We start from the raw sequence: 13,669 nt of genomic DNA, 5'->3' as shown, positions 1-13,669 counted from the left end.
TTTAGATGAGATAAGCAAATCTCTATGTTTAGGCAGAAAAAAACCAACCAAACAACAAACAAACAAACAAGCAAGACAGACAGATACTGGATGTATGTGTGTGGAATTGTAAAGCCTGAAAAAGACTTGGAAAAATTCTTTAACTGAAGGGCTACTGAAATATCCTATAATTCCTGCTTCAGTTTTATGTCTCTCTATATAGATGCAGATATATATACCATTAATGAAATTGAACCCTAAAGGGAGCTGGCAACCAAAAGCAGCACAACAGCTTTTGACATTAAAATACAGCTCTCTCTTATGCCACTCTGTAATTTAGAAATGAGATTTAAATTGCATATAAGGTTTTCAAAATAGGGATCTTTCTACCTCCAGATATTTTTTGCCACTGTTAAAACTCAACTACGGAACATCAGATGATAAAATTCTCCTATGTGTAACTGTGTAACTGCCATCTTCACAACAACAAATTTTTTATATATATGTATATGTATATATATATATATGAAACAGCAACAACAACAAACCACAGACCAAAAACAAAACAAAAACAAACAAAAAAACAGGGACTTACCTGTTTGCACTTACCAGGTGCTGCTCTTAAGTTGACTCAGCAATCTTAAACCAGGATATGTTTGTACCAAATCCACAAGTTTACGTACATTATCTCATATAAAAAGGCCTAGTTAGTATTGGTGGAAGTATGCTTTATAGATAAACTTATTAAAAGTCACTTTTTGAAGAATTTTATCAGCACTTATTTTTTTCTCTTTGCCTTTACTCAAGGCATATAATATTAATTTATAAAATTGCCAAAGGCACAGCATGGTTATGATGCTCCAGGTACTTTAAAACTAAGGTACACTTCAACAAAACTACAACGTCTCTGGTCCCTTCATACCTCTGCTCTACAAATCTATTTTCCCTGATCAAATTTGATCTAATAATCAATAGCCAGAATAAATTAATTCAAACTCACATTGGATTTTTGTCTGAAATCATGCTTTCTGCTGCTATCGGCCGCTTACGACAGAAGGGGATTATCCCCTGATCCATGCCACAATAAGAACGCACTAAGGATGGCTTTTACTATCCAGTTGTTAGGGCAGTACTCCAGTCAGGACTCTCACTTCTGTTTCAGCCCCTGCAGAAGAAGTAAGGCAGAGGCAGCATAAAACAATTTCAATAAACATTTCATATAGGTAGAGGACTACATCTACAAAATTATCCTGAAAAGGCAAGTGCTGGTACAAGGGGCAGACCAACAGCAGAGCTGTAGCACTGGCACAAAAAGCAGCATAAGGAGGTTGCTAAAACTTTATTTTCCATCCTTTTTTTGAGCAAGGCAGATTCTGTCCAAATACATCTGCTGCGAGTACTTCATCAAAACTGCCATCCCCATTGTTCTGGAGTAGGCAGCACTATCCGAAATGACAAGACAGACACTGCAGAGCTGTTCAGAGTTAACAACAGTAACTTCCTGAGCTCAAGTAGTGGCTTCCAAGGACTCTGATGTTCAGAGGGTACAAGAAAGATTGAAGACGTGTTTAAAGTTGTGGTAAGATGAAAAAGAACTTTTATTTTCATAAATGAAGACTTAGATAACTTCTGGAATAATAGACAGAGGAAGATTTCTTTGAAGACAGGTTTTCCCTGTGGAGGAGTTTGAAGACATTGCACATTTCAAGAGATGAGCCAGGTTCCTGCACAAACCTCTGGGAGATAAAGGACATACTGTGAACGCTGCTTGCTAGACTGTGTTTTCTAAATATTTTTTTTTTCTCGTAGACACTGACTTACTGAAATACATACCTCATTATTCAGTCTCCTTTTACTAACATTTTTACCAGATATTCCACAAAGAAATAACATCAATGGCAATTGTGCTGTGACTTAAACACCCAGATGATATATCATTTCCTGAAAGCCAGTTTCTAAGAGCACTTAAAAAAAATGAAAGAAAAAAAGAAAAGAGAGAACGGGGGAGAAAAAAAGGAAAAAAAAGAGTCCTGTGGTCTGTTTGGAGCCAGAAATCCTGAGTTCAGCTTTGGCAGCAGCTCTCATCAGGGCCTTCCAGAAGGCTGCATGGGATTCAATTTTCAAAAGCATTTAGAAGGTTTAGGAGCACGTCTCATTGTTAGAAGTGATTTAGACTAATGAGCTTAAGCATTGTTAAATATACTGCTTCATGCCCTGTCTCATCCGGTCCACTGAGGGATAGTTTTCACCCACAGCCCCTGGCAGATTCAGATGCAATGGTTTGAAATACTGGAACCCTGTTTTTGCAGCTTGCTGATGGAGGTGACTGGCCCTGACCAGGAAGAGTGGAAGCAGACACATGCATTAGCCCAGAACGTCAACATAAAACATTGATGGAGCAAGCTTGTACCAACAGGCCAGGTTATGATCTTGAGCAGCATCACTTTCCACTGCTCATGTCTCAATTATGAAGCACAGATTAAAGGAAACGGTACCTTCTGTTGCTGCAAACAGATTCACACCAGAGGCCATCTGTCAAAGGTCGTAAGATCCTAAGTGCCTGATACATTTTTAAAGGCAGACTCGACAGTGTCACACAGCTTCCCTATGCCACATTCCCTTCTCTTGCTCTAGTATGTGTTTTCTTTCTTGTTTTACTGTTGGTTTTTTTTGGGTGGGGTGGGGGGTGGAGTGAGGCACACAGAATACTTATCAAAGAAATTCATTGAGTATGTTTTATTCCATTTCCACTTCTGCAACAGAGAAATTATTTTTAAAAATTCATACATGCCATAGTATACTTGATCCAAATTTTTCAGCATTGTTCCTACATTTTGCAAGAGACTGGAAAATGCTTCTAAGTGTTTCAAATATGAAACATGAATATTGATAATAGTCTATTCACACTGGCTGCAGCATTCATTTTCTGAAAATAAAGTTGTCGGACTTTCTAATGCTTTATGTTTATTATGAGTCTCTGCACCACCGAAATGAGGGCTTGAATGGGGAACAGACATTTCATGTCACTTAGAGAGTCAATGTGCACTTTTGCACAGAAGGGTAAGTTAGATAGGTTTGGGTGCGTGGCTTATTGGTAACATTATCTAGATGTTTCTGCTAAAATGTTAGCATTGAAGGAGCTTTTAATTTAAACTTTCTATTAAATTGTAATGCCCTCTGTCTAGCTCTGCAAGCTAGTCTTGGTATCCAGATAAAACCAACCAAGAGGGTTTAAACACACTCCATACTCCTGAAAAATGGCATGTATTCAATTATGAATCAAGTATTAAACTGTGATGAATATACCGCACTAATATGCAAATAAATTGTCTGCTTTTTCAGGATAGCTGAAAAAGCTGTATAAAACGTGAGCCAAGCCATTCAGCCCATGCATACAACCAACAAACAGACTTTACCATCAAGTTCTACCTGCTCAAGCTTTCTGTTGGATCAAGACCTCACTTTTTTACCAATCCAAGCTCCAATTAAACTAATAGAAATATTGTATCAATCAAAGGCTGGAAAAGGAAAATGGACCCAGAGTTCTGGCCAAACATTAGTACCACACAGTTTCTCTCCCACTGAATTTTAGACCATGATGGTATCTCCTGTTTGAAACTCAGTTCACTACCAGTTTCCTAAGAAACAAACTTAGGAGCACACATGCATTAATAATAATGCAGCCTCATATAAGTTTGGTTTTGGATGACAGAAGGGCACTGCCCCTCAATTTGATTACATACACCAAACCTGCTACAGAAACCGATCTAGAGCTTAGGGGAAAGAATGAAAGGCCTGTGCTGCCTGTTCATTCACAGCAAACCTTTGCCATTGTTTATAAATCCAGGATACCTTATTACTTCTGAAAGTATGTTTTCTTTTTTCTGAGCTTTAAGTGGATGGCAGTTATGATAAAACCTGTCAGGGTTGCTGCTGCACCACAAACCACATAGGCAATTCCCAGGAATGGGTTACTTCCTCCGCTCCATACCATGGTTGAAAGAATCACATACTTCTTCCCCTTGAATTTGGTTACAGGGAAATCTGACAAGGATGTTAAGGTTTCAATCAAAGTTTACACATCTCCAGCTGGAGAAAATGTAGTGCTCAAAATCCTTTCCAATGCATAAAGAAGCTGGGGATCTGTACTTACTGTAAAAATTTCTTTAAATGACCTGTGAAGTCTCTGCTATTCTTAGCCCCCCCCCCCCCCCCCCCCCCCCCCCCCAAAAAAAAACACAAAACAAAACGGTAGCAGCTTTCAGCTATTTTAGATAGTCTCCATGTAATTCTGGAAATAGTGGGATTTTTTTATTATGAATTTCAGATTCATACTTTTGTAACTGCTACTGAACTAACTTGATAAGACCCATAGTATTTTTAATCAGCAGAAGAAACTTACTTGAAAAGAAGCCTCTTGGGAAACTTACCATGATGATACTCCACATATTACTGATGAAAAGTGCTCACCTTTATTTAATGCATTGTCTACCCAGAATATTTTATGTTTTTACCTTTTCTCCCTCTACATGGAGCCTTTCAGAACACAACTATGCTACAACATTTAAAATCATAGCTGTACTAGCTGAGTGGGTAAAAATTTATAGCCATCTTGATGTAACTCCTGCTGACAAAATGAGGGCTTTAGTCAGCAAAGTTCACACTGTTCATTGTGAGATTGCATTTTCACCGGCACAAAAATTCCCATCAGCCCATGGCTCAAATCTGCCAGAGGGCTCTGCTGACACAGGCATCCAGTACAGCTCCCAGTGGCAAGGATACCTCTGGCATTTCTTGCATCCCAGTAGGGGTGTCTACACATCTGAGGAGGCCAATATTAAATATTTCAGCTAAATCAACATCTTCAGCTGTCTCTGCAGGTTCCCATCCATCCGTTTTTCCCCTCATGTAAAACCTAGTACTGCCACGTTCTGCCTTGCAGAAGTCAAATCCAAAGCTCTTTGCTGCCATTTGAGTAACATGTCTTAACTCTGCCTGCATAGGCTAGAGACAATCTACTTGTAGCATCTTGTCACCCTTACAGCTAGGTCTCTTCATGTTGACTTAGTCTGGGGTGTTTGGCTTGTTCTTTTTTCTTTCCATTTTAGTATATAAATCCAATCCCCTTCCATCTCATTGCAACCATTTAACAGTTAAGGATTGTCTTGGATAATATGAAAGGATACTATAGGAGATATGGAAAGTGTAATTCCCTGCTGGGAGGCCATCAGCAAAATGTCTTTTCCGGCTGATACGACGGTAAAGATTTCTGAATGTAGCAAAGGCTGACACTCGCATCCAGATAATGAAGTCATCATTTATATAACCATTGTTCCTCTCATCTTCCTCATCTAACAAATATACTGGTTTCTGCCAGTAAGGAGGTCTTGCTGTCCCTGGTGAAAAAGAAAAAAAACAGGAAAGACGTACTGTCTGTATAAACAGGGGTTGGTTTACTAACTTCTGGGCCTACTCATAACCAACACAGAACGCAAGATATGGAAGAAACGCAAGACTCTGTCTGTTATTGCAAAATTATATATGCTTGGTAACACTCCGCATGCTTGGTTCTCCACTCACCTCAACCACGAATGAACAGAGATTAACAGTATGCATTAGAAGCCACAAGTATAGGAAAAACAAAGTGAATTGCAGAAACGAATGTACTGATACTGTTTCTTCTGGCTTCTCATCTCTTCAGCAGGGAATGTACCCTCTCTAATTAGGACTTCACCTTCATTTTTATACATTAGTTTATTCCTGTACAACCAGAAAGGCACCTTTTTGCACTTTAATGGCATAGCGTATGATATTTAGAATCTATCATATGAAAACCACTTAGATAATTAACTCTGAGGCAGGGTGAAGTTTCTTGCATATTGCATCCAGCACAGCAATGCCCTGATCCAAAATACAGTGCTTTTAGTCACTCTTCAATATGGATTAATCATAATGAAGAAACAGACCTAGAAAACAATTGTTTGAAATAACTGCTGAAGATGGCAGTCTCACTTGGCTCACAATTGCCTAAGAATCTTCATAGGTATGAAGAAGGAGAAATGGGATATGCAATTCTCCTTTCTAGATATTTTCAACAGAAAATAGAGACTGCATCCTTGCTTTTTCTGGACAGATTAAATGTTGCAAGAAAAAATAAAGCAAGCAATATTTTGGCTAACTCTATCTTCTACTCTCATTCAGTTTTTAAAGCTGCTTCTTCTTCCAGGTATTCTTCCCAAAGACATTTCCCTTTTCAGCATGGGAAAGCTCTGCACACAGGGAGGGAAGCCACTGAAAAATAAGGAATGCCAGTAGAATCGTTCTTACCTGCAAACGCAGAAGAGAGATTGTGTGATTGTGGATTGCGAAATTTCACATTTTTATCTGTCCACCAACTGTTTCCAGTCTTCAGCAGTGGTACTTGAATAACAGATGAGTTAAAATTGTAAAAAAGATCAATAGTATCTGTAGGGAATACCAAAGGCAATGCATATGAGTAAAAGACAGTCATTCTAACGTCTAACATGACTAGCAAAACTAACACGCACCTTTCAAGTGAATAGAAAAAAAAAAAATCCTTAGAAGGATTTTATCATGGTGGTGTATAGAGTATTGTATACTCCATCAGAAGAACTAAGCTGCCAGAGCCTTAGAACTTCTGGAGTTTTAAAGAGTGAGCATACTCCTACAAACAATCTGACTGAGTCTCTGTGTAAAAATACGCATGACTATCTTGTGTCCATCAACTCTATGACTAACTTCTTCACAAATCACTTCTGGAACTCTCTAGGTTGCTACAGAAGTTACACTCCTAGCTACCTTTCCCTAGAATTTCTTTACCAGTTGTCCTAAACTGATTATTTTGCTATATATAACTTGTTTTCAGCAAACAGTAGAAGTGAAAGCACAGTCAAGGGAACTGATGAATCTTTGGAGAAAATATTGCTTTAGTTTTATGCTAATTAGAGGCCTTGTTTACGAACTTGGCCACAAACACTCCTTTAATCAGAAAACATTTAGTTAAAATTGTGCTTACCCTTGTCATCCTGGGCATTGTCATCCTGGGCAAAAAGCACTTGTCTTTTCCATTATATTATCCTACTTGGATTAGTTTAATGTAAGGCAAAAATATTTCAGGTTTCATTAACATCTATGTAAACACCTAGGCAGCCAACGTGATGACTGGCAGGAGAGGTTAGATGGTATAGATGGGGAGGGGCTGCATTTTAGGAAACATGATGAACACAATGGCATGCACATTGATGAAAACATACTTTTAAAAAATCCTATTACTAAAACTATGTTCACTTGGCTCATTAAAGCCGGTCAGATACACTCTTCTTGCGTAAATGATCATTGTGTGCTCCACTATATTCTCCATCTACTTGTCATTGGTTTACTAGCAGGAGCTGCAATTCTCTGAGCTCTGTCTGCTTAACTGCTCCGTTATTAGCAGACAAATAGCTAAACTGTCAGAAGCACCCTCTTTCACAGCAAAGGGATAAAAATGAGCAACCAGAGCGAGCATTCAGACTTCACCAGCTTCCCCCACATCACCAGCAACTGCAACATTTCATCACACTTTGCACTAAGGACTGATGCAAAGGCAGACACTTGAAGATTTACCCTCAGCATTTTTTATCTCTAATTCTCTGCAGGAGAATTCTGTCCTGCTAACGAGGGCTCCAGAACAGCACAGGCTGCATGGAGGTAGCTCTGCTGGCCTAGGTCTCAGCCCAGTCCAGTAGATCAGATTTCCAGAGGAGCAGATGTGTGCACAGGTGAAAATCAAATGGGTCTAGAAGCTATTGCAGCTGCCCTTCACAAGCCCTCTGGTGGGGGTGGCTCAGTTACTTTAAGTATCACTGCTGCATTGCCAGAAACTGCTGGGTGGAACAGGTTAAAAAGGGGTGAGAGGGGAAGAAAAAGGATGGGGTAGGGGAACAAAACCTGTGGAAGTTCTTTTCTTCTTTCCTTCCAAAGAAATCCATTCTGAAATCTGCCAGTGTTCATGGCTAGGCGCCCTCTTCTAGATTTTAGCCTTCATGTACTGAGAGGCAGATTATGTCCTCCGGGTAGCCATACAGAAGATCAAACCCAGGATCAAATCAATTCATGTAAGACTATGGATGCTTCCAGCATTCAAAGAACAAAATGCAAACATACAGATCCAAAGGTCCAAACCAGTGTCAAGAACTTGTTGGCTCTTTTTAAGCACACCACTGCGGGAAGGTAGAATTTGAGTTCTCCCATTATTTCACAAAATCCTTGACTCTGTGATTATTGTACCAGAATGGATTTTTTAGCAAGAAAGTACACTAAATCTATTATGTATATCATTGTTTCCTGTTTCACCAAGACTCAATTCCTGAGTCCTGTTGTAAAATCACACTGAGGAATAAAAAATCTTCCTCAGTTTGAAGATGAGAGGAAAGTTACTGAACAAAAGGAAGCAGAGCTCTGTATTCACCACAGCAGCAATGACATACAAATCCTTTTGTGGGAGAAGGACAGAGATCTTGCAATACCAGGACTCAGCTGGATTGGGGTAACAAATCATAGTTTCAAGTGGAAATTAGTAAGATGGACATGGAGGGTACTTACCATTGAACATGCTGTTGGCAATAGCACCGCACGGAGCCATCGGTGTTCCATTATTGTAAGTGGTGAAGGGTGCGCAGTAGCTCCTCTGAACCTGCATTCAAGGTCACAGAACAATCAGGCAAAGAACCTACAGGGTTTTGGTTTGGTTTGCTGGTGTTAATGTCCTCCTCTCACAACTTCTTCTGAAAAGCCACTGAATAATTAAGTCTAGTACCTTTTGGTACTAATTAAAGAGACACATTAAAGAGACATCCAAATGAATAGGTCTGTAGTTGAGGAACACATGCTGTATCTCAGTATGCAAACTTTAGGCCTTCACCAAGTTCTATTGCAACCATGCAAACTCTAGACTACAAAACTCATTTGGTGATCTGCGGTTGTAACATAGCTACAACTTAACATGTTCCAGTGTGCAGCCCTGACTTACCCTGGAACATCTTATTTTCTTTGTTTTTATTTTTGACCCGCATTGCTTCAGGAATGTAGAACAGCAGATATAGTTGGCCACATTACTTCATAGTGGCCAAATCTTGATGTATGAAAGCACAGCATGAAAAACAAAAACCCACCTTCAAATTTGTCACCTTTCACCTATCCCAATTCACGACAAACTCTAAGTCTTAGCACAGAAACATTTTCAAACAGCTCGGATCACCTGTGTATTGATTGGCACGAAAGCCAAAAGCTGTTGCACCTGAATGCAAACAAGCTGACTGGACACCTGGAGAAGCAATTATATGTGGAACGTGTCTGGAGAGTTACAAAAAATGTTTTATAACAACAGGTTATTATGGGACAATCACCTTATCTACTGACAGGACAGTGCATGAACTGTATATATGTTAACAAATGCTATTTTTAAGCTAAAAAAAACACACCACATTTTATTTATAGATATACAAGTAAAAAAATACGTTAACATAGTGATCACAGTCTCCGATTTCCTTATGCATGCACTGCTGTGAGTGACGCTGAGTAGCCTCCTATTCAAACATCTAAGTTATGTATTTCCTAATGCTACATGATCACCTATTTCACCATGTACCATTCCCTACTCCTTGTCCACTTCCAAAGCCTGATGTCAAAATGAAAGTCTTTGAACATCTTAATTTCCTAAACTTAAAATAAAACCACAAATTAAAAGATTTCTGGCTAAGACAACTAAAAACACTAGAAGGAAACACTTTCTATAAATTTATTTTTTTTAATTTTCTTTTTTATTAAAGGACAATGTATTTTTAATACTACCCCTATACAGTGCAGGTTTGGGAACTGCAACATTGGACTGACATCTTTTATTTATGCACTCAACCTTCCTCTGTTATTAACTTATAACAAATAATTGCCCTAGCAATCATAAAAGCAGAGACTAAGCACTGAAAATCTGTACCTTCTTATTCCCTACAGCCATCTCAAAACACCTTGAAAGTTATGCTTAGTTAGCTGTCTGTGTGGTCAAAGATGCACCTGGTGAAAACACTGATCTCATAATATAAAGAAAAAACTTACATTTACATCTCGACCCAACAACTGTGCATCACTTCTTGAGATCACATATCGACGGTGGTTTTGATAGAAATTTTGCAGGCCATAGTACATAAAAACATCACCCTAGAATTCAAGGATAAATCCTTTCAATAAGGTAAGCTCATGCAGACAAGAGAAATCACGCTACTTACCAAAAAAAAGGAGGGAAGTAGAGAGTTCAATTCATACTTACGTGTTGGTAACTATATTCTAACCAATTACTTTAGCAGACACAGCTAAAACCTGTCCTTTACCCCAACTGAAAGTTTTTGTATTTTGGCACAAAATTAAACATACTTTAAAACCCTAAATGAAATCTAAAATGAAAATGCATGATTGTTATTTTACTCAAGCTGGTAATGACTGGCCATGAACCAGCAATGAGTATGAATAATTTAATGGAGACAGACACCCATTTTCTGTAAAAGGAAGATGCCCAAACAAAAAAAGGAGCCACCAGTCTTAATTCCTGCAGATTTTTTTTTGGAAACTAAGGCTACCTCTCTTCAATTATCTGAGTCCTTTGGAAAATTTAGTCCTGTAATTAAAAGGAGAATACTAGGCAGGAAAATATAAGCAACAAAGAGGTTTAGTAATGTATTCAAAAAACTTTATTCAGTTAAACAAACTTCTCATCTCAGACATTACTGTATCTAAACCATTACCCACAGAGCACTTTAACAGCCTCTTTGATACTGAAGAACCATAAAGTGACTTTATAATATAAATACCGCTGTAATTTTAAGGGATCATCTATGTAGTACTAAGTGTAAGACATCTGTGGCAGAATATCGGGCATTCTAACAGCCTCAGCAACACAACCAGCAGTTTGGGACAGAAAATGAATGATACTTCTCCCAAATGAAACTGGAGAATGACAATGCTAGACTTGAATTGTTTCAAGAACCCTAGATATTAACAGCACAAGCCCTGAAAAAAAGACTGTAATGGGCAATGGTTGACTCATGACAAGTGGTCAGAGTTTCAGATTTCTTTCTCATTTGAGAGCTTAGCAGTGCACAAATACCTAACCCCGGGTAAGGGCAAGGGTTTGCTACTGACTCAGAAAGAGAAGTGATCTCCACAGTCAAACACCATTTCCTCTATCCCCACCTTCTCCTTGGAGATCTCCTGTCCAAGGGCAGAGGCAGCCTGATCTTGAGTATTTTCAACACGTGCCAAAATCAATAGCAAATGTAAACGTGTAAAATTAAGAGTATTTCATGTCTATAAAGAGCAAAAAGAAAATTCAGTCGTGAGCTCTACAGAGCAAAATTAGCATATTTTATCATGCAGGGGCATAACCAACAAGAGGTGCTAAGCCACATGCGTTGGTTTCTCATATCCACTTACCAGCATATCTTCCTTCAGCTTGAAATCAACAGAACAGAGGCATTCAATATTCCAATTATAGGAATTTTCACGAAGTTTTGAACAATCCGAGCATTTGTCTGAATAATTAATCTGTCAGAGAAGTGAACAAGCAGAGAGATTACAAAAAAGGACATGAACACAGGAAAAGATTAGTGTTTTAGCTACAAGACCTCCCAGAGCAGTTCTCTCCTAAGTGATTTGGGATTGCCAAAGACATTGTTAAAATTGACAGAGATATAGAGAATTAGGACTTGGCCTCAATGGAACATTCACAAATTTCATCCCTAGTTTAAAGCTGCTTTAGAGCCTTTTGATGACTGTTGCAGAACCTCCACATTTGCTCCTCGGCAAAGAAGTGCTGAGTGATGAGCACTTCTGCAGCTTGGCCTGGCTGACCAAGTAATGCTTGATGAACTCCCATGGGAATTATGGCCCGCCCCCTGTGAACAGCCTGGATGTAGTGCTGAGAGTCAGCTCCAACCAGCAGTCCATTAACAGCAGCAGGTTTAACCAATTTTGCTTCCAGGAAACAGCATTTAAACATCAGGGCTCCTGTGTTTTAAGATTTTGCCCCAGCAAATATTTATCTTCTAGTGCCAAACACTATTAAAGGGGTTAGTTTATTTGCCCTCAAAAAACGAGAAAATAATGACAACATTTCAGATATTACCACCCAGTGGTGAGAGTTCCCACACATATTTTGGATATTACTTCTCAGTTAACCACCCAGTACTTGGCTTTTATTGGTGACCAACTATCTGAGGATTTTCACAGAAATACTGGCTGCTTGATGTGTCCAAGGCATGAAGCCATTGCTATATTCTTTATCCAGAAGCACAAACTCAAAGCTCTTTTCCCCCAAACATAGATTGATTTCTTCTTAATAGAACACTTAACACCCCACTCAAAACAAACCTGGATTTCTCTGACGCTGTTTGCAGACAATATGAGGCAGATTCCCACAGAAAGGCAAAATGCTCCCGTGAGAAAGAAGGTGGAGAGCACAGTCGCAATGGTAAGCTGGGGCTTCCACGCCGGTAGCCTCTGTTGTTTGAATGCACTGTTATCCGGACATCTGGAAGGACGTGCTTCTGCTTCTTGTGGAGCAAAACTCTTCTTGTTTTTCATATTCTTCTTAGTGAGAGGAAGGAATAATATACTTGTGCTGGAGAGTGTTTAAGCTGAGATACTGTCTTTACTGCTGAGAAACTGTGCTGTTTGTTCAGACTTGCATTATAGCCAGGAATTACTTATTAACTAGATCTCTCTCTTCCTCCTTTTCTACATTTGTGTCTGGATCACCATGATCAGCTTGTACCAATCAGATGTTTGTGTACTTTGGTCAGTACGTCCAGATCATGCTGCCTGAAAAAGCTTAAATATATGCTTTTTCCTGCCCCACAATTCAGTTGTATTTATGTCTTATTCTTTTGTAAGGATACTACCAACTCTACTGGAATTTCTGCGTAATCTCAGATTTATTATTTCTTCACCCTTCACTTGCTGACCAGCTAACAAGCATGGGATAAAATGAAAGATCTACTCCAGTTGCACTGGATGCCACTGGGGAGGACTGGAGGGGCTGAGAGTAGTAGACAGACAATATTGGTTTGGAAAACCAATTTTCTTAACCTACTGCTGCATTCATTGCTATTGATCTAGATGCAATTTAAAGCTGTAAAAATGCTGTGTGTTCTTTATCACAATAGGACAATTAATTCTAAAACCATCTGATTTGGATATATGGCCTTCCAAGATGTTGACAATCAGTCCACATCTATTCATCTTGTCTTTCTGTGAAAAAGGTGCACCCATTCCCTACTTTTCATAATGATAAAAGTATTACCCGGTGAGAGATAATCTCCTTTTAACTGGACAAACAGTAGAATATTCTTCACACATTTCAACTGTTTAACCACAATAAAGTCTCAATTTAATATACTGAAATTTTAAACATAATGTATCATGTAACAGCATAAAATAGCATTTAGCCAGCTGTAGATCAGATGGGAGAAAAATACTTTTTTGACAAATTACTAACATTCATACAACATTTTCAAAGATCCTCTAAAGCAAGAACTAGCTTACCACTTCAGTGAGAGAAGTAAAGGTTTCCTTTGGGACAGCAGAAAGAGATAACTGACACGTACAAAGGCTTTCACACCTAGGTTCGCTCATCTTCCAA

At 38.8% G+C, this 13,669-nt stretch overlaps 1 protein-coding gene across 2 annotated transcripts; it reads right to left on the bottom strand.

Moving 5' to 3' along the window:
• Nucleotides 1-485: 485 nt before the first annotated feature.
• On the bottom strand, nt 486-13,624 carry LOC310892519 (cell cycle control protein 50C-like). Of its 2 annotated transcripts, XM_083820372.1 has the most exons (8): nt 12,400-13,624; nt 11,464-11,574; nt 10,093-10,194; nt 8,584-8,674; nt 6,307-6,444; nt 5,166-5,375; nt 3,898-4,023; nt 486-1,144 (listed from the first exon to the last, which is right to left on the bottom strand). In XM_083820372.1, the coding sequence occupies exons 1-8, from the start codon at nt 12,610-12,612 to the stop codon at nt 1,101-1,103; spliced, it is 1,035 nt and encodes a 344-aa protein (XP_083676498.1). In that variant the 5' UTR covers nt 12,613-13,624; the 3' UTR covers nt 486-1,100. The 2 variants fall into 2 exon arrangements, with proteins under 2 accessions (XP_083676498.1, XP_083676497.1); XM_083820371.1 differs by lacking the exon at nt 486-1,144 and having other exon boundaries at nt 2,704-4,023.
• Between the last annotated feature and the right edge of the window lie 45 nt (nt 13,625-13,669).

Source organism: Anser anser (assembly GCF_964211835.1).
Source record: "Anser anser genome assembly, chromosome: 1".
Lineage (NCBI taxonomy): Eukaryota > Metazoa > Chordata > Aves > Anseriformes > Anatidae > Anser > Anser anser.
Note: the sequence above shows the minus strand (reverse complement) of the source record. Positions and strands in the feature narration are given on the sequence as shown.